General features: G+C 62.7%; 4 protein-coding genes across 6 annotated transcripts; 1 reads left to right on the top strand and 3 right to left on the bottom strand.

The window, feature by feature from the left end:
* Window positions 1–259: 259 nt before the first annotated feature.
* LOC138098817 (glutathione S-transferase Mu 1-like) lies at window positions 260–4,943 on the bottom strand. The gene is made up of 8 exons (XM_068995656.1): window positions 4,838–4,943; window positions 2,242–2,317; window positions 2,074–2,138; window positions 1,906–1,987; window positions 973–1,073; window positions 762–857; window positions 571–681; window positions 260–488 (listed from the first exon to the last, which is right to left on the bottom strand). Exons 1-8 carry the CDS (start codon window positions 4,868–4,870, stop codon window positions 393–395), a joined length of 660 nt encoding a protein of 219 aa, XP_068851757.1. The 5' UTR covers window positions 4,871–4,943; the 3' UTR covers window positions 260–392.
* A 1,184-nt stretch (window positions 4,944–6,127) lies between these two features.
* On the bottom strand, window positions 6,128–8,369 carry LOC138098988 (glutathione S-transferase 2). The gene is made up of 8 exons (XM_068995947.1): window positions 8,261–8,369; window positions 8,018–8,093; window positions 7,564–7,628; window positions 7,405–7,486; window positions 7,220–7,320; window positions 6,952–7,047; window positions 6,772–6,882; window positions 6,128–6,297 (listed from the first exon to the last, which is right to left on the bottom strand). Exons 1-8 carry the CDS (start codon window positions 8,294–8,296, stop codon window positions 6,202–6,204), a joined length of 663 nt encoding a protein of 220 aa, XP_068852048.1. The 5' UTR covers window positions 8,297–8,369; the 3' UTR covers window positions 6,128–6,201.
* Window positions 8,370–8,594: 225 nt separating this feature from the next.
* AMPD2 (adenosine monophosphate deaminase 2) lies at window positions 8,595–17,878 on the bottom strand. 3 transcript variants are annotated; one of them, XM_068996037.1, is made up of 18 exons: window positions 17,854–17,878; window positions 15,586–15,716; window positions 14,826–14,956; window positions 14,460–14,528; window positions 13,778–13,889; window positions 13,494–13,680; window positions 13,268–13,409; window positions 13,089–13,178; window positions 12,721–12,850; window positions 12,423–12,617; window positions 12,121–12,252; window positions 11,863–12,026; window positions 11,615–11,741; window positions 11,360–11,523; window positions 11,150–11,270; window positions 10,890–11,063; window positions 10,519–10,629; window positions 8,595–9,665 (listed from the first exon to the last, which is right to left on the bottom strand). In XM_068996037.1, the coding sequence occupies exons 2-18, from the start codon at window positions 15,613–15,615 to the stop codon at window positions 9,456–9,458; spliced, it is 2,289 nt and encodes a 762-aa protein (XP_068852138.1). In that variant the 5' UTR covers window positions 15,616–15,716; window positions 17,854–17,878; the 3' UTR covers window positions 8,595–9,455. The 3 variants fall into 3 exon arrangements, with proteins under 3 accessions (XP_068852138.1, XP_068852135.1, XP_068852136.1); XM_068996034.1 differs by lacking the exon at window positions 17,854–17,878 and adding an exon at window positions 17,681–17,791; XM_068996035.1 differs by lacking the exons at window positions 14,460–14,528; window positions 17,854–17,878 and adding an exon at window positions 17,681–17,791.
* Window positions 17,879–20,614: 2,736 nt separating this feature from the next.
* On the top strand, window positions 20,615–25,677 carry GNAT2 (G protein subunit alpha transducin 2). The gene is made up of 8 exons (XM_068996033.1): window positions 20,615–20,753; window positions 21,606–21,648; window positions 21,834–21,975; window positions 22,140–22,297; window positions 22,890–23,018; window positions 23,243–23,372; window positions 24,808–24,961; window positions 25,477–25,677. The coding sequence occupies exons 1-8, from the start codon at window positions 20,636–20,638 to the stop codon at window positions 25,665–25,667; spliced, it is 1,065 nt and encodes a 354-aa protein (XP_068852134.1). The 5' UTR covers window positions 20,615–20,635; the 3' UTR covers window positions 25,668–25,677.
* Window positions 25,678–26,915: the final 1,238 nt, after the last annotated feature.

Here is a 26,915-nt window from a genome sequence, read left to right as displayed (position 1 = left end):
CCCTCCCCCCAGCCTTTGTCAGGGCTGCCTCATTAGAGCTCATTAGGAATGTGCTAATGAGGAGAGGGGGTGGGAAGAAGGGAGGCACAGAGCTCCTTTTCCAGGGCAACGAGGGCTGAGCTCGTGCCCCCCAAACCAAACCTGCCACGCGGGGAGCTGGGACCCCCACTCACCCCACACCCACCAACCCCCAACCATGGGTGGGGGCTGCCTCAGTGCCCCCCTGCCCAACACCACAAGGCTTGTGGGGGGCTCAGGGTGCCACATCTAAAGCACTTTATTTATTATCTTGGGGGGCTTCTTGCCAGTGGTGCTGTCCCCCCCAAAAAGGATGGGGGATGCTGGGGGGCTGGGTTAGGATCCCCCCGCCCTCCTTGCTCCAGGCTGAGCTCCTACAACTTTTTGTTGCCCCACTTGGCCATCTTGTTATTGATGGGCATCTTCTGGAAACGGCTGGACTTCATGTAGGCAGCCACCTTCTCCAGAGCCTGGGGACACACAGGGAGCGTCAGGGACCCCCCCACCGCGCCAGCCCCCACCCAGGGGTGACCTCGGGGTGCCCTTGCTCACCCCAAAGCGGTCCATGAAGTCCTTGAGGTTCTTGAAGGGCTCCAGGCACTTGGGCTCAAAGATGCGGTTCTGCTCCAGCACGTCGAACATGAGGAAGTCTACGAAGGTCAGCTGGGGACATTGGGGGGGGACACAGTGAGGACAAACCCCCTCCCCAGCCCCCTCATCCCCCTCGGGGGTCCTGGCAGTACCTTCTCCCCCGCAAACCACTTTCTGTCCCCCAGGAAGTTGGAGAAGAGCTTCAGCTTCCCCGGGAGCTGTTCCAGGTAGCCCGGCTTGAGCTTCTCCTGAGGGAGGAAAGGGGCGAGGATGGGCAGCCCCAGCTGGCCACCCCAGGGAGCACCCTCCCCATATGGGGTCCCCAGTGCTGGTGTGGGGTCCCCCAGCCTGCAGGACACTCACAAAGTCAGGATTGTAGCAGACCATGACCAGGCTCATGCGGAAGTCCATGATCTGGTTCTCCAGCATGTCCACGCGCAGGATCTCCTCCTCTGTCTCACCACCTGCACGGGCGATGTCAGCACTGGGGGCCCAAACCCACCCTGACCCAGCCCTGCTGCCCCAAACCCGCCCTGACCCAGCCCTGCTGCCCCAAACCCACCCTGACCCAGCTCAGCTCTGCTGCCCCAAACCCGCCCTGACCCAGCCCTGCTGCCCCAAACCCGCCCTGACCCAGCCTTGCTGCCCCAAACCCGCCCTGACCCAGCCCTGCTGCCCCAAACCCGCCCTGACCCAGCCCTGCTGCCCCAAACCCGCCCTGACCCAGCCCTGCTGCCCCAAACCCGCCCTGACCCAGCCTTGCTGCCCCAAACCCACCCTGACCCAGCCCTGCTGCCCCAAACCCGCCCTGACCCAGCCCTGCTGCCCCAAACCCGCCCTGACCCAGCCTTGCTGCCCCAAACCCACCCTGACCCAGCCCTGCTGCCCCAAACCCACCCTGACCCAGCCCTGCTGCCCCAAACCCACCCTAACCCAGCCCTGCTGCCCCAAACCCACCCTGACCCAGCCCTGCTGCCCCAAACCCACCCTGACCCAGCCCTGTTGCTGGCTGTGGGTCCATTTAACTCCAGCTCCAACCCCATGCTCAACCCTACTCCAGCCTGTACCCCAATCCAACTCCACCCCTACTCCAACCCCAACCCAACCCCAACTGAATCCCAGTTCAGTTCCAACCCTTCTGTAACCCCAACCCCAATCCAACACCAAGCCTGCTCCAATTCCAACGCCCAACCCAATTCCAACCCCAACTTTAACCCAACCCCGACCCAACCGAACCCCAATCTAATTCCAAGCCCAGCTCCAGCCCCACTCCAGCCAAGCCCCCCCTGCACTCACACATGTTGTGCTTGCGGGCGATGTAGCGCAGGATCGCGTTGCTCTGCGTCAGCTTGGTGGGGCCGTCGATGAAGTAGGGCAGCTGAAGGGGACAGCGGGGCATGGGGACACTGGGACATCAGGACACCCCCAATTGTAACCCCCCCCCCCCAGCTCCAGACCACCTACATTGGGGAAGTCAAGCCCCAGCTTCTCCTTCTCGTTGATCCATTGGCTCTTATCGTAGTCGGGAGCTGGAAGGGAAGGGGGAGTTGGGTGATGTCGTGTGTCCCCCCCCCACCCCGAAAGCCAGAGAAGCTGGGGGTGGTGTGGGGACCCCCTGACCCCCCCCCTTACCCTCCCCACAGCTGTAGAGCTTGTCCTCGTAGGGCGTCTCCGTGTACTCCAGGAGCAGGCGGATGGCGTGGGCAAGCTGGGGAGTGGGACCAGTGAGACCCCCAAAAACATCCCCCGCACGTGCCACGGGGAAACTGAGGCACAGGGAAGGCCAAACCGCAACCCCACAACACACTGGCTACCCTCAAAAGCAACATCCTCCCACCCCCAAGAGCAGCAGGACCCCCACAGGACACCCCAGGCTACCCCCAAAAGATCCAGAAGAGCTCCAACAGCTTCCCCAAAAGACCTGAGGGTCCCCGCAGACCCCCAAGAGATCAGAGGGGCTCCTGCAGTTCCTCCCAAGATCAGGAAGACACCCCTAGACCTCCCAAAAGACCAGAGGGACCCCACAGACCCTCAAGAGTGACCCCCTCCAGTCCCCCCCAAGACTAATGGTCCACCACAGCCGCCTCCCCCAAGAGCAGAGGGACTCCCACAACACGGCCCAAAAGACACAGGAGACGCCCGAAGACCCCCCAGAAGACAGGGGGGACCCCTGAAAATGCCCCACAGCCGTCCCACAAGCCCAAATGGACCTCCACAAGATCGGTGGGACCCCAGACGAACCCTCGCTGCCCCCTGAAAGTTCAGAGGGACCCCCACAGTCCCCCCAAGACAAAAGGGAACCCCACAGACCCCTGCAGCCCCCACCAAAGCGCTGGGAGACCACCACAGCCCCCACCCCCAGAACCAGAAGGGTCCCCACATCACGCAAAAAACGCAGAAGGGACCCCACAAAACCCCCGAAGACGCCCCCGCAGCCCCCAAAACACCAAAGGGACTCCCGAAGACCCCCCAAAACCCCCCCAAAACACCAAAGGGACCCCCGAAGACCCCCCAAAACCCCCCCAAAACACCAAAGGGACTTCTGAAGATCCCCCGAAACCCCCCAAAACACCAAAGGGACTCCCGAAGACTCCCCAAAACACCAAAGGGACTCACAAAGACCCCCCCAAAACACCAAAGGGACTCCCGAAGACCCCCCGCAGCCCCCCAAAACACCAAAGGGACTCCCAAAGACCCCCCGAAACCCCCCCAAAACACCAAAGGGACCCCCGAAGACCCCCCGCAGCCCCCCAGAACACCAAAGGGACTCCCGAAGACCCCCCGAAACCCCCCCAAAACACCAAAGGGACTCCCAAAGACCCCCCGAAACCCCCCCAAAACACCAAAGGGACCCCCGAAGACCCCCCGCAGCCCCCCAGAACACCAAAGGGACTCCCGAAGACCCCCCGCAGCCCCCCAAAACACCAAAGGGACTCCCGAAGACCCCCCGCAGCCCCCCAAAACACCAAAGGGACTCCCGAAGACCCCCCGAAACCCCCCCAAAACACCAAAGGGACCCCCGAAGACCCCCCGCAGCCCCCCAGAACACCAAAGGGACTCCCGAAGACCCCCCGAAACCCCCCCAAAACACCAAAGGGACTCCCAAAGACCCCCCGAAACCCCCCCAAAACACCAAAGGGACCCCCGAAGACCCCCCGCAGCCCCCCAGAACACCAAAGGGACTCCCGAAGACCCCCCGAAACCCCCCCAAAACACCAAAGGGACTCCCGAAGACCCCCCGCAGCCCCCCAAAACACCAAAGGGACTCCCGAAGACCCCCCGCAGCCCCCCAAAACACCAAAGGGACTCCCGAAGACCCCCCGAAACCCCCCCAAAACACCAAAGGGACCCCCGAAGACCCCCCGCAGCCCCCCAAAACACCAAAGGGACTCCCGAAGACCCCCCGAAACCCCCCCAAAACACCAAAGGGACCCCCGAAGACCCCCCGCAGCCCCCCAGAACACCAAAGGGACTCCCGAAGACCCCCCGAAACCCCCCCAAAACACCAAAGGGACCCCCGAAGACCCCCCGCAGCCCCCCAGAACACCAAAGGGACTCCCGAAGACCCCCCCGCAGCCCCCCAGAACACCAAAGGGACTCCCGAAGACCCCCCGAAACCCCCCCAAAACACCAAAGGGACTCCCGAAGACCCCCCGCAACCCCCCCAAAACACCAAAGGGACTCCCGAAGACCCCCCGAAACCCCCCCAAAACACCAAAGGGACCCCCGAAGACCCCCCGCAGCCCCCCAAAACACCAAAGGGACTCCCGAAGACCCCCCGAAACCCCCCCAAAACACCAAAGGGACTCCCGAAGACCCCCCGCAGCCCCCCAAAACACCAAAGGGACTCCCGAAGACCCCCCGAAACCCCCCCAAAACACCAAAGGGACTCCCGAAGACCCCCCGCAGCCCCCCAAAACACCAAAGGGACCCCCGAAGACCCCCCGCAGCCCCCCAAAACACCAAAGGGACTCCCGAAGACCCCCCGAAACCCCCCCAAAACACCAAAGGGACCCCCGAAGACCCCCCGCAGCCCCCCAAAACACCAAAGGGACTCCCGAAGACCCCCCGCAGCCCCCCCAAGGACCGGGGGAAACCCCAAAGACCCCTTCAGTCCCCCCCAAAAAGCGCAGGGGGGCCCCCCCAACCCCCTCAGGGGACGCTGCTGTCCCCGCAGCCCCTCCCCCGCCCACGGGTGCCCCACGGGGGTCGCTCTCCCCCCACTCACGCCGCGGATGTCCCAGTACCCCAACACCGCCATGGCCGCGCCGCCGCCGCCCCGCCCCCCGCGTGACTCCGGCCACGCCCTGCCCGGGGCGGGGCTTAGCGGGGCGGGGCTTAGCGGGGCGGGGCTTAGCGGGACCGGGGCTTAGAGGGGCGGGGCTTAGCGGGGCGGGGCTTAGCGGGACCGGGGCTTAGAGGGGCGGGGCTTAGCGGGGCGGGTTTAGCGAGACAAGGGCTTAACGGGGCGGGGCTTAGCGGGGCGGGGCTTAGCGGGACCAGGGCTTAGGGGGCGGGGCTTAGAGGGCGGGGCTTAGGGGGCGGGGCTTAGCGGGACAAGGGCATAGCGGGGCGGGGCTTAACGGAACCGGGGTTTAATGGGACCAGGGCTTAACGGGGCGGGGCTCGGAGAGACGGCAGCTCCACGGGGGTCCCCCGTATCTCGAGGGTCTGCGACCCCCCCCGAGCTCCATAGGGTCCCCCTTAGTAGGCGGCTCTGTGACCCCCCCCTCACGTTCCCATGGAACCCCCTTATCCCGGGGATGCCTCAAGCCCCCCACCGCCCCCGCAGGGCCCTGCGACCCCCCAAACTCCACGGCGTTCCCCGTATCCCGGGAGTTCTCCGACCCTCGCAGCCCCATGGGAACGCCCTTGTCTTGAGGGCTCTGTGACCACCCCAAACTCCATGGGGTTCCCCTTATCCTGGGGTGTCTGCGGCCACCCCAAGTTCCGTGGAGTGCCCTTGAACAGGGGGCTCTCTGACCCTCCCCATCCCCGTGGCTCTGCGACACCCTAAATTCCGTGGGGTCCCCCTTATCCTGGGGGTTCTGCGACACACCCCACCCATCCCCATGGGACCACGTCATCCTGGGGGCACTGCAACCCCACAAACTCCATGGGGCCCCCTCATTCTGGGGCCCTGCCGTCCCTTAAATTCCATGGGTTCCCCCTTTTCCTGGGAGCCCTGTGACTCCCCCCAAACTCCACGGGAAGCCCCTTATCCTGGGGGTCATGGGTCCCTCTGTGACCCCTCCTCAAGCTTCATCAGGGTCCCCCCTTTCAATCCCCTAAGCTGCAGGGGGGTCTCATTATCCTGGGGACGATAGGGACCCCACCTTGATCCCCACAGTCTCCATGGGGGGGGTCCCCCTTATCCTGGGGATGCAGCGGGGAATGGCCTCCCCCATCTCGGGATCCAGGAGGGCCCCACATTCTCCCCAGGGTCACCCCACAAATGAGGGGTTCCCACAGCTCCCACCACAGTCCCTTGGCAGTTCAGTGCACCCCACACAGTGGCTGGACAAGGGGGAGGCCCCCATGATTTATTGGGGAGGTCTGGGGGGGAGTTGGGGGGCAGGGGGGGTCACCCCCTCACTCCTTGGTGTTGCACCACTTCGCCGTGCGCCAGAAAATCGGGGTTTTCATGAAGCGCCCTGAGCGCATGTAGGCAGAGACCTTGTCCAGGGCCTGGGGGAACAGGGACACGTGGGGACATGAATGGGGACACCGCGGGGTCAGGGATGGGGCCCTGGGAGTGTCTGGGATGGGGACAGGGACACCAGGGTATTGGGGTCAGGGATGGGACCACCACGGGGTCAGGGATTGGGACAGAGATGGACCCTGGGGTGTCAGGAATTGGGACAGGGACATTGGTGTGTCAGGGATGGGATGGGGACATTGGGATGTCAGTGATGGGGACACCGGGGTGTTAGGGACAGGGACTGGGACACCAGTGGGTCAGGGATGGGGTCACAGGGATGACAGGAATGGGGATGGAGACAAACACCGGGGATTTGAGGATGAGGCTTGGGATAGGAGAAGGACACAGGCACTGAGGTGTCAGGAATGGCAATGGGCACAGCGTGGAGGGGCCGGGGATGGGGACACCGGGGTGTCAGGGATGGGGATGGTGCTCTCGGGGTGTCCCGTGTCCCTGCTCACCTCGAAGCGCTGCAGGAACTGGGCCAGGTTTCCCTTCAGCTCCGGACACTCGGGCACGAACATACGGTGCTGGTCCAGCACGTCGTACGCCAGGAAGTCCACGAAGGTGAGCTAGTGGAGGGGCAGGGGGGGTCAGCCCCCACAGGGACTCCCCAACCCTCCCCAGCATCCCCCACCCACCTTCTGCCCTGCAAACCAGGGCCGGGAGCCCAGGAACCGCGACAGCTCCTGCAGCTTCTTGGGCAGCTGCTCCAGGTACGCCGGCTTCAGCTTCTCCTGCACGGCACGGGGGGACACAGTTCGGGGGGGCTGCTCCCCCCAGCCTCCCCAAACCATCACCATCACCCCCTGACCGGCATGTGCCCCAACGCACACTCCCGTGCGGGGGGACAGCGCCGGGGTCTGGGGGGGGGGATCCGGCCCCCCATAACCCCCAAGGGGCACTCACAAAATCGGGGTTGTAGCAGAGCCGGGCAAAGTTCATCCTCAAATCCATGAGCTGGTTTTCCAGCAGGTCCACGCGCTGCTTCTCCTCCTCCGTCTCACCACCTGCGGGGTGGGGAGGTGTCAACCCCCCCGCCCCAAAAACCCCAGGGACCCCACCCCCGGGTGCTGGGACCCCCCCGCACTCACACATGTTGTGCTTGCGGGCGATGTAGCGCAGGATCGCGTTGCTCTGCGTCAGCTTGGTGGGGCCGTCGATGAGATACGGGAGCTGGGGGTGTCGGGGGGGGCGGGTCAGCCCCGGTGACCCCCACACCCCCCACCCCACACCCCCCGCCCATCACCTACATTGGGGAAGTCGAGCCCCAGTTTCTCCTTCTCGTTGGTCCAGTCGCTCGGGTCATAGTCAGGGGCTGGGGGGGCACAGAGATTGGAGGGGAGGGCTCCCCCAGACCCTCTGCCCCACTCGGGGTACCGACAGCAATGGGGGGTGCGGGCATTGAGGGGAGTCCCCGCTCTGCCCCGGGGCAGCCGGTGACCCCCCCGGGGCACCCTGGGCAGATAAGGGAGGACTTTGTCCCTGAGAGGGGGTCAAGGTCCTTTTATTTGGGGGGGGGAGGAGAATGGGGGGGACAAAGGTGACCCCCCCCGAGCTGGCTGGAGGGGTGGGGGGGGCGGGAGAGGGACAGGGGCGAAATGGAGGCGTTCCCCCCGCTGGTTCCTGACACAGCAGGATCGAGGGTGCCGGGGGGAGGGGGTGGAGGGACCTGGGGGGGGTCACGCCCCGCTTGCCCCCGCTCACCTGGGCCAGGGCGGTACTGGCGCTCCTGGTAGGGGGTCTCGGTGTACTCCAGCAGCAGGCGGATAGCGTGGGCCAGCTGGGGGGACAGCACCCGCTTTTGACACCCCAAAGCCCCCCCGGACCTCTCCCCCACACCCTGGGACCTCCAGCACCCCCACATCGCCCTGGGACCTCCAGCACGCCCACACCCGTGCCCCCCCCCCCGTCCCCAGAGAGGCACTGTCACCCCTCGACCCCACTCACCCCACGGATGTCCCAGTACCCCAGTGTGACCACCATGGTGACACCCGGCTGAGGCTCGGCGGGAGCACGGACTGGGACGGACTGAGACAGACTGGGACGGACTGGGACAGGACCCTCCCCTCCCCTCCCTCTGGCGTCAGCGGGTGCAGGCAGGGTGCCAAGGGCGTCCCGCCAGCGCTGGCGCTGCCACCACCGCTCGGGATCCATCCCCTGACCCTCCCACATCACCTTGGGGACCCCAAACCCAAGCCATGAACGGACACACAACCCCCCTCTGTGCCTCAGTTTCCCTCTGGGGCCGTGCTCCCTCCCTCCCCACACTTCAGTTCCAGTGTTTTACTTAAATACTTTTATTTTTCATGCTCGGTTAAGGGTTTTTTAAAACTTTGTTGTTTTTATAGTCGCCATAAGGTTTTCCTGGGAATGCCGGCTCCGGATGCAGGCGAGCAGGACTGGGATGGGGGCTGCAGGGATAGAGGGGGTAATGCCCCACTGGAATGGGAGAAGCCTGGTCCAGCCCGATCTGGGCCACAAACAAACATCTCCTGGGAGTGTTGGGGACAGGGACACACGTCACCTGGTCCCCTTTCCCTTCATCCCTGCGGTGGTAAGGATGAAACATTCCCCATCCCACACCTTGCCTTCTTCCCTGTGGTGATGAGGATGGAGCATCCCCCACCAAGCACCATCCCCCCTGTCCTCTGGGCCACCGTGTCCCCACCGACACCACAGACCTCAGCTCTGGGTTCCTTGGGTTGTCCCCGTGGGGCAGAAGAGCAGGCTGAGAGCAGCTGGGGTTAAAGAGCATCAGGACCCAGGGGGGGCTGGGCTGGGCCTCCCACACTGTCACCCCACCAGCACCCAGGACCCCCGACATGTCACTGCGTCCCCAACCTGAGAGGTAAATCCAGGACCCCCCTGGCCGTGCCCTCCCCCACGTCACCTCCTGGTGCCATCAAGCCCAGCAGGGCCCAGCAAGGAGACACCAGTTAAAAACAACAGAAAAAAGACCCAAAAAACCACCCATAAAATGACCAAACCAAGATGAAACAGGGAGGACTCAACAAACTCCGTCCCCTGCAGCGGCACCGGTGGCACCAGCGCAGCAGCAGGAGCGGCCCCTTCCTAGGGCAGGAGGTAGCGGGTGGGGGAACGGCAGCGGAGCCCCGGGGGGGCTCGGGGGGGATCTGGGAGGTCAGTGGGTGCCGAGGGAGATGGTGAGCACGTCCTCCTCCTGGATGGGCTCCAGCTCGGCGCTCTGCACCGCCTGCGTGATGAGCGTCAGCTCCTGGCACAGCGTCTCGAAGCGGTAGCTCACGCGGATGTCGGGAACGTTGGTCCGGCGGATGTCGTTCCCCTCCGGACCCTCCTTCAGGTAGTTGGGACCCAGCCAGTAGCTCTTCACCTGTGGGCATTGGGACAGGGCCTCGTGGGTGCCCGGCGCTCCTGAGTGCTGCCAGGACCCACGGAGGGGGAACGGGGAATGGGCAAATGGGAACGAGGGAACTGGGACTGGGACTGGGCAAATGGGAACTGGGAATGGGCAAATGGGGGTGAATGGGAATTGGGAATGGGGGAATTGGGGATGGGAGTGGGCAAATGGGGGTGAATGGGAATTGGGAATGGGCAAATGGGAATGAGGGAACTGGGACTGGGCAAATGGGAATGGGAATGGGCAAATGGGAACTGGGAATGGGAATGGGCAAATGGGAACTGGGAATGGGAATGGGCAAATGGGAATGAGGGAACTGGGAATGGGCAAATGGGAACTGGGAATGGGAATGGGCAAATGGGAACGAGGGAACTGGGAATGGGCAAATGGGAACTGGGAATGGGAATGGGAAAATGGGAACGAGAGAACTGGGAATGGGAATGGGCAAATGGGGGTGAATGGGAATTGGGAATCGGCAAATGGGAACTGGGAATAGGAATGGGCAAATGGGGGTGAATGGGAATTGGGAATGGGGGAATTGGGGATGGGAGTGGGAAAATGTGGGCGTTGGGGATGGGAATGGGGGAATGGAGGTGAATGGGAATTGGGAAGGGGTTTGGGCAAATGGAGGAATGGGGGAATTGGGGAATGGCGGAATTGGGAATAGGAATGGGCAAATGGGAATTAGGAATGCAACTGCAAACTGCAGGATTGGGAATGAGGGAATGGGCAAATGGGGGAATTGGGAATAGGAACTGGGAAATGGGGGTACATGGAATTAGGAATGGGCAAACTGCAGGATTGGGAATGAGGGAATGGGCCTCACCTTGTGGGAGAAGCCGCTCATGAGGACGCTGTTCCGGGCCAGCTCACACATGTCGCAGGAGCTGAGCTTCCACACCTGGGTGGCGATGCTGTACTCCTCCATCAGCGGCTCCTGAGGGGGGACCGACACCCCTCAGCTCCCCCACAGAGACCCCTCAGGCAGGACAGGGGTCCCCACCTCCTCCCAGCCCCTCCACACCATCATCAGCACCCTCCAGAGTCCATCGGTGCTGCCACTGGTCCCATCTCACCACCAGCCACGCTGCACCACCAATCCCACCCCACCACCGACCCCATCCCGTCACCCAGCCCGCATCCACCCCACAGCTGTTCTTGGGGTGTCACTGGCTGGTGCCCCCCCCAAATGCTCACCTTGGTGAAGTGGAACTGGAGGGGATCATCAGTGGAGAGGGACACCATGAGCCCCCGCGAGAGGTACTCGGGCAGGGGGTTGCGGTGGTAGCTCAGGAAGAGGCTGTTGTTGCTCAGTGGGGACATGGCAATGCCAATCTGCGCCAGGTAGTACAGGTACTGCAGCACAGGGGCCTGGGGGGCACAGAGGGGTGAGGGGGGTCCCACCACACCCCTCCAGGTGTGGTGGATGCCCCTCCAGGCACCTCCTCCCCACCCACCTTGCGCAGCAACAACCCGTGGGAGATGTTCTCCGAGACCATGAACCCTGACACGAGGTGGTGGATGGGACCGGCCTCGCCGCAGTGTGGGCGCAGGACGAAGGTGTGGAAGCCCCTCTTCCTGCAACGGGGGTTTGACTGTCACCATCGCCCTCTGACCTCCCCAGAACCCCCTGAGGGGCGCAGGTTCTGGGCCAGGGCTGTCCTTACCGCCGCAGGTGGTTGAGCACTGTCATGTTGGCATACATGTAGTACAGGTAGTAGGAGTAGGGCGGGTTGTCCTCCTCCACCCAGTTGCCCGGCAAAGGGCTATCCAGGTTGAAGATGTGATGCTCCGGTTTGGATTCATCATCCACGCTGTCGAAGCCGTCCACCTGCAGCAGAGACAGCCCCCAGGTGGGACATCACCCCTCGCTCCAGCTGGGCTCAGGTTGGGTGTCCCCAGGAGCAGGACGCAGCACTCACATGCTCCAGGAAGAGGTGCAGCTCTGGGTGCTGGGCAGGGTGGATGGTGGCCTCGTAGAGCGGCAGGAAGATGTTCTCCAGCATCTCCTGGAAGTTGGCCAACTGCTTCTTCGTCCGGTAGACGTCACTGTGGGGAATGGACCCCACTCAGAGCCGGCTTTCCCCCCTCTCCTCCCCACCCCAGGCAGCAGTGGGATGTCCTGGGTCTCCCCAGCCCAGCTGAGGGTTCCTGTCCCCTCTTTACTCACAAGAGCCGGGGCACCTGCACGAGCCAGCGGACGTTGTTGGAGTGGACGCGGTGGCTGACGGCCCAGCGGGCCAGCTTGTCCCACTCGTCCCGGGAGCGGCCGTAGATCGAGAGCCGCAGCTCCGCGTTCTGGTACTTGCTCTCCTCCAGGTCTGCCATCACCTCCTGATGGGAAGGGACAAGTGACAGCTGTCACTGCTCGACCACCGGGAAGGGGACGAGGGTCACACCGCCACCACGAGGAGGGGAGGTGACCCACCTTGATGATGTGGGCGAAGTACTTCCCTGAGACACGGTTGTCCGTCTTGATGAAGATCTCCCGCAGGATGGACTCCCCGATGGGGTTGTACTTGGCGTTGAACTTGTCGAAGCGGTGGAAGGTGTTGCGGTCCTGAACGTGGGACAGGTGTGACTTGAGACTCCTCATCACCCACCACACCCCCATCCCCAGCCCCCTGCAACCCCCCGTGCCCTGGGAAAACCCCCTGGAGAAGATCCCGCAGCCCAACCAAGGATGGGCTGGGGGTCCACTCATCCCCAGGGTTTGGGTGCCTCCCGTACCGCATGGACATCCAGCGTGTCCACGCTCAGGTCGTAGGCTGTGAGGTTCATCGTCTCAAACACCTCCTTGAGCGTCTGCTCCTTCCCCTTCTCCACGTGGACGATTTCATCCAGGTGCTTCTTCATTGCCCGCTTGATGAAGCGCAAGAGATGCTTCTGGTTCATGCAGGACGAGGCATGGATGTGGGTGTCCACCTGCACCAGTGAGGTGATGCTCAGCCCTGAGACCCTCCAAGAGCTCCCCAGCGAAGCCAGGAACCCCCCCAGGATCCGGGACTAGCTCAGGATCCGCAGGTACCTTGCGGATGTTGTAGAAGTCGCGGTGAGGCACCTTCTTCTGGGCTGCCAGCTCCTTCATCTCATTGAGCAGCACGTGCATCTGGAACTTGTTGCTCAGGTACTGCAGCCGGCGGTAGCAGAAGGATTTACTGCCCAAAACGGGGAAGAGGGGCTCAGTTTGGGGGTGAGGAGGGAGAACATCCAGCCCCGAAAGGCTGGTGCCCACATGGATATGGGAATGTGGACTCTTGGACACGGGCGAGGGTGGACGTGGGAGCTGCACCAGCACCGTGTGCCAGAGCCACTGCCATGTCCTCGGGGCTGTCCCCAGGGTTCTGTCACACCCTTGCCATGGGATCCCCCCCAGGGTGGGACCCTCCCCCTTACATGGGCCCGTTGATGATCAAAGCCATGAGGAAATTCATGTCGGCAATAAACTCCTGCAGGTCGGGGTACGGCAGGTCCAGCTCCGTGCTCCTGTGGGGGGGGACACACATGGGGGTCACACAGCCCCCCAAAAATCTCATCACCCCAGTGAGTAGGACCCTCCCCCTCACAAAACTCACTTGTCGGTGATGTCCTGCTTGGTGTAGACATGCACAACACCGTCCACCATCTTCAGCCCGAAGCCCAGGTCCGCCGGCATGTTCTGGGGGTCCCACGTCTCATAGGGGTGCTGCTCGGCAAATGGGGGGTGCACGGGGGCATCTGCAGCCAGGAGACACCAACATCACCCCAAAAGCTCCTCCAGCACCCCAGCCCAGCACAGAGACCCCCCCACACCGTGCTCACCGGCAGCCACGGGGGTCTCAGGCACCTCCTCGTAGCCACGGGTCTCCAGGGGCTTCTCGGAGAGCTCCTGCAGGTACCGGGCCGTGGTCTTGCAGAAGCTCTGGAGCGACAGCCCCATGTACTTCTCCCGCACGAACAGCGCCTTCACCACGCTCTTGGCCGCATCCAGCAGGTCAGTGAAGGGCACCTGGAGAGGAGAAACCAAACAAAAACCACCCCCAAGCTGGGGTTGGCAGCCTGGAGACCATTGCCTGGGTTCTGGGGGGGGTCAGGGAGAGGCTCACCCCACATTTCTCCTCCCCGGAGATGGTGACCCGCTGGAATTCCCGCTCCAGCAGCGCCTCCCGCTCCTTGGGGACATGGTCCACCAGGCTGTCGTTCTGCTCCTTGAAGAGCCTGTGGGGACAGACGTGGCCAGTGGGACAATGACAGGTCTGTCCCCATCCTCGTGTCCCTCAACAGCAGCAAGAGCCCCACCCCAGGGACTGTGTCCGGTCCTGGGGTGGCAGGAGGGTGACGCTGTCCCCAGGGATGCCACCACCAGGTTGTGGCAGCTGTGCCACTTGTGTCCTCTTTGGTGGTGGCATTGTCCCCCTTCCCAAAACACATCCCCCAGCCCCACACGAGCACAATGAAAAGTCAGGGGGTGGGGGGCACAAAGCACAAAAAAAACTCATGACAGAGACAACTCCCAAGCGGAGACAGGAGGGAGAGGGACACACAGCATCAGACCCCCCATCCGGGGGAAGACAGGGCCAGGACAGGGGTCCTGTGGCAACAGCAGAGCTGGGACCCCCAGCCCACCCCAACCCCCCTCCCCAGGTGCATTGACTCCTTCAGTGGCAGCAAGAGTGGCTGGGAGGGACCTCTTGGCTCCATGCTTGGATGTGCTGGGTCAGAGCGGGGCCAGGTGGGTCCCCGATCCCCCCCGTGGCCCCGGCCGGTGACACCGAGCCGGACACTCACTGTAAGTCCGCAGCACTGTCAATTTTCAGGAAGTCCTGTTTGGCTCTGAGCAAAATGTCGGGCTCAAGTCTGGGGACAAGGAGGCGGCGGTGGAGGGGGGGGGGACAGCCAGGGGGGGACGAGGGGGAGAGAAATGGGGGGGCCGGGGAGAGAAAACACCCCGTTAATGCCGAAACAACAGAAACCAGACAGAAACCAGCCAAAAAACTCACTGCAAAGGGGACACCAAGTGCGACACCCACGGGAGAGGGGACACAGAGCTGGCACAGAGGACCGACAGCCTCTTGGGGCGGGGAGGTGGCCTGGCCCCATGCAGGGCTCCCTTCCAGCGATTTGGGGGGATTTGGGGGAACCCCCCAGGCTTACTTGACGTCCTGGCTGATCTGGCGCTCGAGGCGCTGGCGCCGTTCCTCCAGCTGCTCGATGGGGCTCTCCTCCGGGAATTCGTACGGAGCCGTCCGCATCTCGTTCTCGGCCAGCGAGCGGCAAAACAGCTCCTGCCCAGAGCAGCCCTGCCATGAGCTGTGCCCGGCCTCAGCCCTGCCATGAGCTGTGCCCAGAGCAGCCCTGCCATGAGCTGTGCCCGGCCTCAGCCCTGCCATGAGCTGTGCCCGGAGCAGCCCTGCCATGAGCTGTGCCCGGCCTCAGCTGTGCCATGAGCTGTGCCCAGCCTCAGCCCTGCCATGAGCTGTGCCCAGAGAAGCCCTGCCATGAGCTGTGCCCGGCCTCAGCTGTGCCATGAGCTGGGGCCAGTTTCAGCCCTGCCAGTGCCAGAAGAGCTCCTGCCTGGAACACCTCTGCCATGAGCTGTGCCCAGCCTCAGCCCTGCCATGAGCTGTGCCCGGCCTCAGCTGTGCCATGAGCTGTGCCCGGAGCAGCCCTGCCATGAGCTGTGCCCGGCCTCAGCTGTGCCATGAGCTGTGCCCGGAGCAGCCCTGCCATGAGCTGTGCCTGGCCTCAACCCACTGGGCTGGGAAAGAAAGGCTCACAGGGATTCCCACACTCAAAAAGTGGGAAGGAAGGAGGATTTGGGGAGGATAGGAGTGGGAAGGATGGAAGGGAGACCCCCCACCCCTAACATACACTCACCCTCCCAGACCTGGTGAACTCGGTGCCCGGGACCCACCTCAGCAATCTCCTTGTATTTGCCATCCATGGAAGTGCGCAGATCCACTGGGAAATGCTTCAGGCAATGGGGGGTCCCGGGCAGGGACCAGGCCGACTGCAGGGGTCGGGCCCCTGGCCCCCCCCGCAGCTCTGCAGGGAGTGGAACAACATCAGCTGGGGGCGTCTGGACCCCTGCCCGGGCAGGAAGGGGTTAATCAGCCCCTCCACAGCTCCCCCTCCCCACCATGGAACTGGGATGCTCTTCCCAATGGGAGTGATGGGGAAACTGAGGCAGCTCAAGGGCAAGAGGGACACCCCCAAATCCCCCTGGGGCACTGGGAAGGCTGCTGGCTCCATTGGGGGGGTGTCAGAAGCCAACGGTGAATGAGGGGCTCAGGGCTGGGGGGCAGGACCCCCATGGCATGGGGGGAACAACACTGGGGTCCATCCCCCTACCAATGCTGCTTCCCTGCCCCCCATCCCATCCCTTCCACCACAGGGGGCACATCCTCAGACTGGGGGGGAGGGGAGGAAACACCCCCCCCTCCAAACACCCCCCACTGTCCCACCCCCCCAGAGCACCCCCTGCTCCCATCGGCACTGGGGCCACCGGGCTGGGGGATGCCCAGAGCCACCCCCCCGATGCCAACACCCCCCTCTGCAGCCCCGAACCCACCACAGACCTGGCTGGGGGGGCACTGGAAATCAGGTCCTACTGGTTAAACTGGGGGCACCAGTAAGAGCCCCCCCACCCAGCACAGCCTGGGGGGAAGATCCAGGTCTCCTGAGGAGCCTCCTCCCCATGTGCTCCCTGCATCACCCCAGTGGGAATGGGGGTGCTGGGTTGCTGTCACCCAGGGCAGGGATGGCACTGGTGTCATCGGGATGTGCTGGTAGTGCCTCACCTGGGGCACGGTGACACCCTGGGTGCCCTGTGCCCCTGGGACGTGCCCTGTGCCCCTGGGACATGTCCTGTACCACCCACGTGTGTGACAGGTGGCAGCCCTGGTGGCACTCCGGGACCCGCCGCCAACACGGGTGCCAGACAGATGACAACCCCAAGGTGCCACCTCACCCTGTGCCACCATCACCCTGTGCCACCATCATCACACCGTGTCCCCACCATCACCCTGTGCCACCCACCCAGGACACATGTGGGTCCCCCAGAGTCAGGAGCAGCCCCAGTGACACCCTGAGAGCCCCCAGAAGTACCAGCCAGGTGACAACCCCAAAGTGCCACATCACCCACCCATGTCACCACCATCACCCCAAAGTGCCACCATCACCCTGTGTCACCACTATCACCCTGTTTCACCACCACCATGTGCCACCCCCCAGAACACGCATGTGCCACCCACGTGTGTGTGGGAAGAGCCCCACTGACACCCTGAGACCCTCTCTCAACAGTGCCAGCCAGGTGCCAACCCCAAAGTGCCACCTTGCCCACCCCGTGTCACCATCATCACCCTGTGCCACCCACCCGGGGCACACGAGGGCCCCGCTGACACCCCGAGACCACACCCCGCAGCACTGCCAGCCAGGTGACAGCCCCTAAGTGCCACCTCACCCACTCCGTGCCACAACCACCCCGTGCCACTGACCCGGAACAGTGACGTCTGGGAACAGCCCCGGTGACACCCTGAGACCCCCATCAGTGGTGCCAACCACTGCGAACCCCAAAGTGCCACCCCGTCCACCCCGTGCCAGCAGCCCCCCCACATGCCACCCGAGACCACCCCCGCGGTGCCCCCCGCCCCCCCCCCCCCAAACCGGCCCCGCTTCCCCTGCGGGGTCCGCCCCCCCGCATCCCCCTGCGCTCCCCCTCCTTCCTCCTCCTCCTCCTCTTCCTCCGCTCTCACTGCGCCACCGAGGCGCTGCCGGGAGGGGACACACACAGGACCCCCCCAGGCCCGCTGCCACCCTCCCGGTGCCGGGACACGGCCGTGGGCTCCCACCCCACCAAAAACCCTCCAAGCAGCAACCCGGCACTTCCCTCCCCCCAAACTGATCCCCCCCTACTCGCAGCATCGTGTCCCCCCCCCGCGCTGGGCGCGACCTGGGTGTCCCCGTGGGCTGCCGGGAGGATGGGGGGTATTTGGGGGGGGAGGTCTCACCTGCGGGGCTGGGGGTCTGCAGGCTACCCCGCTTCTTGAAGGGACACTTGGCCGGGGGGGCAGAGGACATGGCGGCTCCGGGGGGGTCGGGGAGGGGCGGAGGGGTTGATGATGATGGTGGTGATGATGGTGATGGGGGCGGGGGGCGGTGGGGGGGCCCGGGGGACTCTTACGGCGGCGGGGCCGCAGCGGCCGCTCCCTCCCCTGGTTGATGATTGATGCAGGAACCCGAGAATGGACCAAAGTCCCCGGCGGGGCCCGGCCGGAAACCGGGACGAGGAAGAGGATGGGGCGGGCGGAGGATGTGGCGAGGAGGAGGAGGAGGAGGAAGGAGGCGGCTGCGGCGCTGGAGGGTGGGGGGGGCAGGACCCGGCATGGGGCTGTGAGCTACCGGGGATGCGGGGCTGAGACACCCCCGGGACAGACGTGACCCCCTCACGGACAGCCCTTTTACCCCCCCCCGGACAGCCGTGACCGCTCCGAGACAGCCCTGACTCCCCCCAGGGGACTGTCGTGTACCCCCGTGGGGACAGCCCTGTACCCCCCCGGACAAACGCGACACCCCCCGGAGGACCGCCCTGTACCCGTGTGGGGTCAGCCGGGACACCCCCCCGGCCCGGACAGCCCTGTGCTCCCCAGGACAGCCGTGACAACCCCCAGGCAGCTCTGTCCCTCTGTGGGAACACCCGTGCCCCCCACAGACAGTGAGGACCCCCCCCCGGGACAGCCCTCAGCCCCTCCTCGGGGGCAGTCGTTACCCCCCGGGTTCAGCCCTAACCTCCCCCCCCCAAGTACGCATCGTACTCCCGCGAGAGATGGGGTTGGACCCCCCCAAAGTGACAGCGACGCTTCCGAAATAGGGTAACCCCCTCCGAGGTGGGCATTATGCCCCCCCAATAGAGTCATTGCTCCCCCATCCGACAGGCATTGCTCCCCAAAAAGACAGGGTGTCACTCTTCCCCATGCAGAGACTGCCCCCATCCCAGTGGGAATCCGTGTGCCCCCCAGCAGGCACCCGCAGGATGGGCACCCCCAGGATGGGCACCCCCAGCACAGACCGTCACCCCCCGTTTAACATTGACCCCCAAAGACAGTACGTACCTCCAAAATCAGCGAATACCCCCCAAAACGGGGCATCGCTTCCTCCACGATGATCCCCCTCCCCTTGCCCCCCCAGATATGGTACCGCACCCCAAAAGAAGGACTCACACTGTCACCAGCGCTCCCCCGGCTCAGACCTTGCTGGGGGGGTTGCCCTGAGCCCCCCTAGGAATGTCCCCAGGGAGCCCCTGCCCCTCCAAATCCCCCAACTCACCCCCCAGCCAAAGTGGGGGCCACCCCAGAAGCAGAGCCCGGCTGTGGGGGTGCCGGGGGTGCCACCTTTGCCCTTGCCTCGGTCTCCGCGCGTCCCTACCTGGGCCGGGGCTCCCGGTGCCGGGGTGGCTCTGGCAGGCTGTCGGGCTGTGTCCCCTCCGAGCGCCCCGAGTGTCCCCTAAGCTGCCACCGGCGCGGGGGGGTATTTTTAGCCTCTGTCAGAGCGGAGGGAATGTCACCCACCCCCCTCTGTGCCCCCCACCCCTTGTCGAGGAGGTGAAGGGACAGCGATGTGACACCACCCACCGGGGCCACCGCTGTGCCAGGCTGGGAGGGCACAACAGCCAAGGGGGACAGTGGGGACCCCCAGCCTGAGTCGTGTCCCCTGCCCAGCACTGTCCGCACACGGTGGGGAGGGGGGGGGGGGTTGGTGTCTGGTATTTTAATTGGACCCCCCTCATTAGCGCCGAGTTCATTAGAGGCTCAGAAGGGGCTTTGTGTCCGCGGGGACAGCGGGAACAGAGTGTCCCCAAGCAACGGCGCTGGCAGGGAATTTGCGCCCGGTGGGACGTGGGGACACCGGTGCGGGGACATGGAGCCCCCAGTGGCCCTGTGAAGTGCAGGGATTATGGGCACCTTAAACCCAAACATCGGGGACCTGCAGGACTTTCGGGGGTCCCAAAGCCCACCCCGAGGCGGGGGGCTCCCCCTGCGGTGCCCACCTGAAACCAGCCTCGTAGGAGAAAGGGGGAGGCACCCACCCGTGTCCCGGGGTTTGGGGGGGCCTGCTGGACTGGGGGATGGGCTGGGAGGGGGGTGCTGAGCCCGGGAGGAGGGGGAGGAGGAGGAGGAGGAGAAGGAGGGCTGAGCCACGATCCCATTAAAGAGCTTAGGCAGCGGGAGGGCGGCACCCAGCGAGGCAGGATTAGGGGGCCTCGTTCGCCACCCCCGGGGGTAATTAGCTCCCTTTTCCCTGCAGGAGGAATCCCCCAGTGCCACCGTCCCCCTGCCATCACCCCCCTGCCACCATGCTGTCCCTCTGTCACCACCCAGTCCCCTGCCACCACTCCAGAGCACCCAGGGGCGGGGGACATACACAGCCAGGGGCTGATCCCATCCTCGATGCCCCCCAAAAGTGGGATCACAGTCCCACAGACATGAGGGAGCCCCAAAGTGATCCCCACTTCCCAAGTCACCCCAGGGGATGAATCCCCACAGGCAGAGGGTGTCACGCTGATGCCGCCCCTTATGTAAAGCCCCCTGCCCACCTCCCTGAGATGCTCCGTCTTTTTTTTCTCCCTGAGCCCTAATCTTTGCCATCTTGGGCTAATTGGATTTCCTGGGTCACATGGCAAGATAAAAAGTCCCCAAATCCCACGGTCAAAAAAAATCAGGTTATCCATGGGGAATTAAGGGAGAGAGCGGGGGGCAGCCAGCAGCAAGGACCCACTGAGGAGTGCTGCCGGCTTGGGGCACCCCAACATCAGGGTGTGGGGTACCTGGCTTGTCTTTTTTGGAATTTCTGGTTAATTCTCGGTGCCCACCTCGTCCCCGAGGTGTGCCTGTTATCTCCCTGAAGAGCTGGAAAAGCCTGGGGACCTAGAGGAGCTTGTGGAGTTATTGGAGGAGGAGAAGGAAGCCATGGGGAGCGGGGCCAGTGCCGAGGACAAGGAGATGGCCAAGAGGTCCAAGGAGCTGGAGAAGAAGCTCCAGGAGGATGCAGATAAGGAGGCCAAGACGGTCAAGTTGCTGCTGCTTGGTAAGGCTGGAGGGGATGTCCCCAGGAGATGTCCCTGTGTTTCCACCTCATTGAGGCTGAGGGGATGTGGGGATGGGGACGGGGACAGGGAGCCCATGTCCCCCTGGGCTCCTCCTGCCCTGTCCCTGGTACCCCTCGGACAAGCTGCCATCAGCCTGGAGAGGTTGTCCCCCCACCCAGACATCTCCAGGGTCATCCCTGGGAAGGGCTGGAGGTGGCATCGGCTCTTAGGGATGGCAGGCACGAAGGGGATGGTGGGGGGGTGGGAGAAGGGACCAAGACAGTGGGTCCCACCAGGGATGCACCACATCTCAGGGGGGTCAGTGAGAGCCTGGGGAGCTCCTGCCACCAGCACCCCAAAACCTGCTGCTGGGTGCCAGGCAGGAGGGGATGGCTCTTTGGGGGTCCCTCCGCACCCCACAGGGCAGGGGGGTGACCCTGTGGGGCAGGGGGGTGACTCCACAGGGCAGGGGCCAGCAATGGGGCCTTATCCAGGTGGGGGGGCTGGGGTCAAGGCGATTAACACCCTAATTCTAAGCAGCTTCCTGTGCTGCCCTAAGCCGCTTACAGCCCCAAAGGCATCGCCAGCACTGCCCACGGTGAGCGGGAGGTGTGGGACCTGGGCGACCTGCACCCAGGAGGTTCCCACCACCCTGGGGGTCCCCAAGCTGTGGTTCCACACAGGGTGCAATGTGTGACAGGAGTGTGGGGATGACGGTGGTGGGAAGAGGCCAGGCTGGGTGTCTAGGCAGGGGACGGGTGGGGGACAGTGGCTTTGGTCCCCATGGGGTGCCCATCACTGTGGCATCAGGCCCTGATGGGCACTAAGATGTCCCTCCCACCCTTTTCCAGGGGCTGGAGAGTCAGGGAAGAGCACCATCGTGAAGCAGATGAAGTGAGTATGGCCTGAGCCAGCCTGGGGAGGGGGAGGCCACCAGCTCTTGGACATGGGGTGGCTGGACCCCCGGTCACCCCCTCCATGTCACCTGGTGGTGGCACCTGTGATTCCCAGTGTGGGGTGGTGATTCCCACCCCAGAGGGGAGGTCCTGGTTTGGGGCTGAGGCCGCTGTGCCTGCCAGGATCATCCACCAGGATGGTTACACGGAGGAGGAGTGCATGGAGTTCAAGGCCGTCATCTACGGGAACATCCTCCAGTCCATCCTGGCCATCGTCCGCGCCATGTCCACGCTGGGCATCGACTACGCCGAGTCCTCCTGCGCGGTCAGTTGGGGTGGTGTCCCTGTTCCCCCAAACCCCATGACGTGGGGGCAGGGCTGCCCCTGGAACCGGGGTCCATAGCGGCCCCATGTTGTCCCCCCAGTCCCAAGGGCGCTTTGGGGGGACAGTGGCCACGGGAGGGTTGGTGATGAAGGTCCCTCTGGCAGGATGAAGGCCGGCTGCTCTTCAACCTGGCTGACTCCATTGAGGAGGGCACGATGCCCCCTGAGCTGGTCTCCTGCATCAAGAAGCTGTGGAAGGACGGGGGGATTCAGGCGTGTTTCGAGCGCGCCGCCGAGTATCAGCTCAACGACTCAGCCGCGTAGTGAGTGGGGACACAGCGGGCACAACAGGGACCAGCCTGGGGACCTCCCAGCAGCTCATGGCTGGTTCCAACCCAGCCTGGCAAAATCTGCTCCTGGGAATACCCTGAGCCTGCCATTCTTCATCCCACCAGTGTCATTGTCCATCCCACCAATATCATCCCCCATCCCACCAGTACCATTCCCCAATCCCACCAGTACTCTTCTCCATCCTACCAGTGCCATTCTCCATCCCACTGCTGCTGTCCTCCATTCCATCAGTGCTGTCCTACATCCTCATCACACCAGCACCATCATCCATCCCACCAGTGTCATCCTTCATCCAGCTGGTGCCATTCTGTATCCCAAAAGTGCCATCCTCCATCCCACTGGTGTCATTGTCCACCCCACCAGTGCCATCCCCCATTCCAAAAGCGCCACTGGCCTGCAGCCCCACCACCCTTGGTGTCCCCTAGCTCCCCCAGGGATGTCACTGCCCTGGAGTCCCAGTGTTTGGCAGAGCTCAGCCCCACAACCATCCCCAAAAATCTGGGGGAAGGGGGAGACATGGGGCAGCCCCTTGGCAGCAGGTCACGCCCCTTCCTGTCCCCCCAGTTACCTGAACCAGCTGGACAGGATCACAGCCCCCAACTACCTCCCCAACGAGCAGGATGTGTTGCGATCCCGAGTGAAGACCACGGGGATCATTGAGACCAAGTTCTCTGTCAAAGACCTGAATTTCAGGTGGGTGGGAGCCTCCTGCACCTCCATGACCACTCCTCCATGATCCCCCCAGCCCTGATGGCAGGGAGGGATTTTGGGGTGACCCTGACACTCAAGGGACCACCAACACTCTCCCACGGGTGGTGATTCCTGCCCCCCCGAGGATGTGGCACTGGGACCGTCACATGGGGGGTGTCAGGACCAGGTGTGTGTGTGTGTCCCCCTCATCCTTGTCCCCTCCCCAGGATGTTCGACGTGGGAGGGCAGCGCTCAGAGCGGAAGAAGTGGATCCACTGCTTCGAGGGAGTGACCTGCATCATCTTCTGCGGGGCCCTGAGCGCCTATGACATGGTGCTGGTGGAGGACGACGAAGTGGTGGGTCGGGGTCCTGGAGGCACTGGGAGCCAACGGGGAGAGGAACAGGGAGCTCCGAGGGGGCTATGGGGAGGGAGGAACAACACTCTGCACTATCAGATGCTCTGGGTGATCCAGGAAAGGTGTGGGAGATGCAGGATGGAGCTGGTTCCCACCCAGCTGTGCCCAGTAAAGGTGTTTGCGCTTCCTCTGGGCCACGAATCCATGGGTCTGCCCACGAGGAAACCCCTAAGTGCTACTGAGCACATCCTGAGAGCCACCAGAGAATGGCCACACAGCCAGTTAGCTGGAGCAAAGCCAAAGGGAAGGGCAGGAAGAGCCAGGAACAGGCTGGGATGAAGGAAAACCTGGTCCTGAGGCACCTCGTGCCTTGCTGTGCCCTCTGAGGTGAGCAGAGGGGGTAAGGAGGGCAGCTCCCACCCTCCCAGTGTGGAGGCACAAGGACATGAACCAAAGAGTGTCCAGTGAGGGATGCACCAGCAGAGCCCTGGGAAAGCAGCTTGGAGGGCACAGATGTGGAGAGAAAGAACACAGAAGCCCCCTAATGGGTTTTTCTTTGAAGAAATAAGAGATAAGGGGTGAAGATGAGGACAGCAGGAGCGGCTTCTTCCCGGGCATCTCCTCCCATGGTCCCATGGCTGCTCCTTGGGATCCAAATACCTTCTCCTGAAGCTGGGTCAGGGTCAGGATCCGCTATCCCTGGGCCCTGCCATGGCCAGGCAGGAGCTCGCAGCCGTTCCTCAACCACGTGCAGAAGGAGAGCACCCTTCCCATGGAAGCCCTTGGGAGAGGCTGGAATGCTCACCCACTGCAGGACAGGGCAGGATTTGGGCAGAGCTGGTGCTCTGCATACAGAAAAGCTGCTGTGAGGGGAAGCTGGATGAGGGAAAACAATCCCTGGAGAACGCACCTGCTGCCCACAGATGGAGGAATCCCCCTTATATAAAGAAAAACCTCCCACTGGACTTGGCTCTGCCTGGATGGATCCTCATTCCCTCAGGATGACCCAGCAGCAAACAAAGAACTCAACATCTGCTCTGAAACTGGAGCTTTTCCTTTTCCCAGCTCCTTTCCAAAACTGTGGATAATGGCCAGAAGCTGTGGTCCAACAAGAGCATGCTCCTGATGACTGCAATGGTGCTGCTCACTGAGTATCTTCCTTGCAGGCTGCGAGGTTTCCATGGATAATTTTCCCAGTGAAATCACCACAATCCTTCATTTCTGACAACCCCAGGAGGCACCGGAGCCACTCCCTACCCTGAGCATCACCTGGATTTATGATTTTGGGTGGGCAGGAGGGACTGGGCAGGCAGCAGGACCTGCTGCTGCTGCTGCAGCAACCAGGGAAAAGCTCTTTTCTAGGGAATGGGGGGCTGGGGGTGGGCTGCAGCGGCCCAAAGGGGGTGTCAGTCCATGACAATCTGCTTCCCTGCAGAACCGGATGCATGAATCCCTGCACCTTTTCAACAGTATATGCAACCACAAGTTCTTTGCTGCCACCTCCATCATCCTCTTCCTCAACAAGAAGGACCTTTTTGAGGAAAAGATCAAGAAAGTCCACCTCAGCATCTGCTTCCCGGAGTATGATGGTGAGCCCAGAGCTTCCCAGCCTTACCCCTCCTCCTCGAGACCCCCCCAAACCAGGGGCTGCGGAGTTGTGTGGTCCCAGCACAGACGTGGCAACTCGGTTTTGGGATATGTTGTGATGGGGCTGGGGGAGATGAGGATGATGAAAATTGGCTCCATCCTAAAAAAAGGCTGGGGAATGGGATGAGGATGAGGAGGATCAGAGCTGGTTTTATCCCAAAAAACGGAAAGGGGAAAGGGATGAGGACGAGGAGGACCAGAGTCAGCTCCATCCCAAAAAAAGGCTGGGGAAGGGCAGGGCATGAGGATGAACCAGCTCCATCCTGCTCTGGGGTGGCGAGTCAAATCCTTGGAGGCTGGAGCTGAGGAGAGGACAGATGTGGCCTCGGGAAGGTGTTTGGAAGAACAGAAATGGGGTAAAAAGGAGCTCTGTGCTATGCATGGTCAGCTCTCAACCCTTCTCTTCCTCCAACACTCCCCCTTGGGAGCAGCTCAGCAGCATTCCCTCCCTCCACAGGTCCCAACACGTTCGAGGACGCAGGGAATTACATCAAGACCCAATTCCTGGATCTCAACATGCGGAAGGACGTGAAGGAGATCTACAGCCACATGACCTGTGCCACAGACACGCAGAACGTCAAGTTCGTCTTCGACGCCGTCACAGACGTGATCATCAAAGAGAACCTCAAGGACTGCGGCCTCTTCTGAGCACCAGCAGGTACGGGAGGGAGGCTGGAGCCAGAAAATAGAGACAGGAGAGGGGAGGAGGGTGGTCAGAGCTGGCTCCATCCCAAAAAGGGCTGGGGAAGGGGATGAGGGAGAGCAGAGCTGGCTCCATCCTAGAAAAAGGACTGGGAAATGGAAAGGGGATGAAGAGGAGGATGATCGGTATCAGCTCCATCACAAAAAGGGCCATCCCACAAAAAATGGGAGGAGGATAAAGATGATCAGAGCTGGATCCAGCCCATAAAGGGCTGGGGAAGGGGACTGGGATGAGAATGATCAGAATTGGCTCCATCCCAGAAAAGACTGGGGAAGGAGAGGGAGATGAGGAAGAGCAGAGCCAGCTCCATCCCAGAAAAAGCTGGGCAAGGGGAAAAGGAAGAGCAGAGTTGGCTCCATCCCATAAAGGGCTGGGGAAGAGGAGTGATATGAAAGTGATCAGACCTGGATCACTCTCATAAAGGGGTGGGAAAGGAGGACGGGGATGAGGAAGAGCAGAGTTGGCTCCATCCCCAAAAAAGGGATAGGGAAGAAGGAAAAGGAAGGGAATGATCAGAACCAGCTCCATCCCAAAAAAAAAGGGCTGGGAAAGGGAGAAGGGAATGAAGAAGAGCAGAGCCAGCTCCATCCTCCCTGATAAAAAGGCTGGGGAAGGGGCTGGAGATAAGGATGGGCAGAGTCAGCTCCATCCCCCAAAAAAGAGCTGGGGATGAGGATGATGATGAACAGAGCTGGCTCCATCCCAAAAAAAGGGCTGGGAGGGGGATGAGGATGATCAGAGCTGGCTCCATCCTGCTTTGTGGGGTGGTGGGATGTAGGTCCACCTGATTTTGCCATTAAATCCTGGAAATCCTAGGAGTAGGGGAGGGGAGGATGGACCTGGAGCAGTGAGGAGGGGGGAGTCTGGGGTGCCATTAGCCCAGGGATGGGGTCACATTCCTGTGCTGAGCTCCCATGGGATTCAGTCTCATCCCACAGTGGGGTGGGCTCAGATGGACAATTCCCATCCTTGCACATGGAGTGATGAAAACAACAGATTCCAGCCCCAATCCTCCACCTGAGCTAAAGGGAATCATTTTATTTCTCTCCTGTTGCAATTCCACCTGCCCAGGCTCAGTGGATGGGAATATCCCAAGGCACACTCTGCTGCTCTCAGCCTTTTAGCTCATCTTAAAACTTTAATTAGGGTTTATCACCCTAATTAGGGTTTATCATCCTAATTCTTGCACTAGT

This window comes from Aphelocoma coerulescens, chromosome 26, assembly GCF_041296385.1.
Source record: "Aphelocoma coerulescens isolate FSJ_1873_10779 chromosome 26, UR_Acoe_1.0, whole genome shotgun sequence".
NCBI classification, from domain to species: Eukaryota; Metazoa; Chordata; class Aves; order Passeriformes; family Corvidae; genus Aphelocoma; species Aphelocoma coerulescens.
This window is presented reverse-complemented; position numbering and strand designations above follow the sequence as displayed.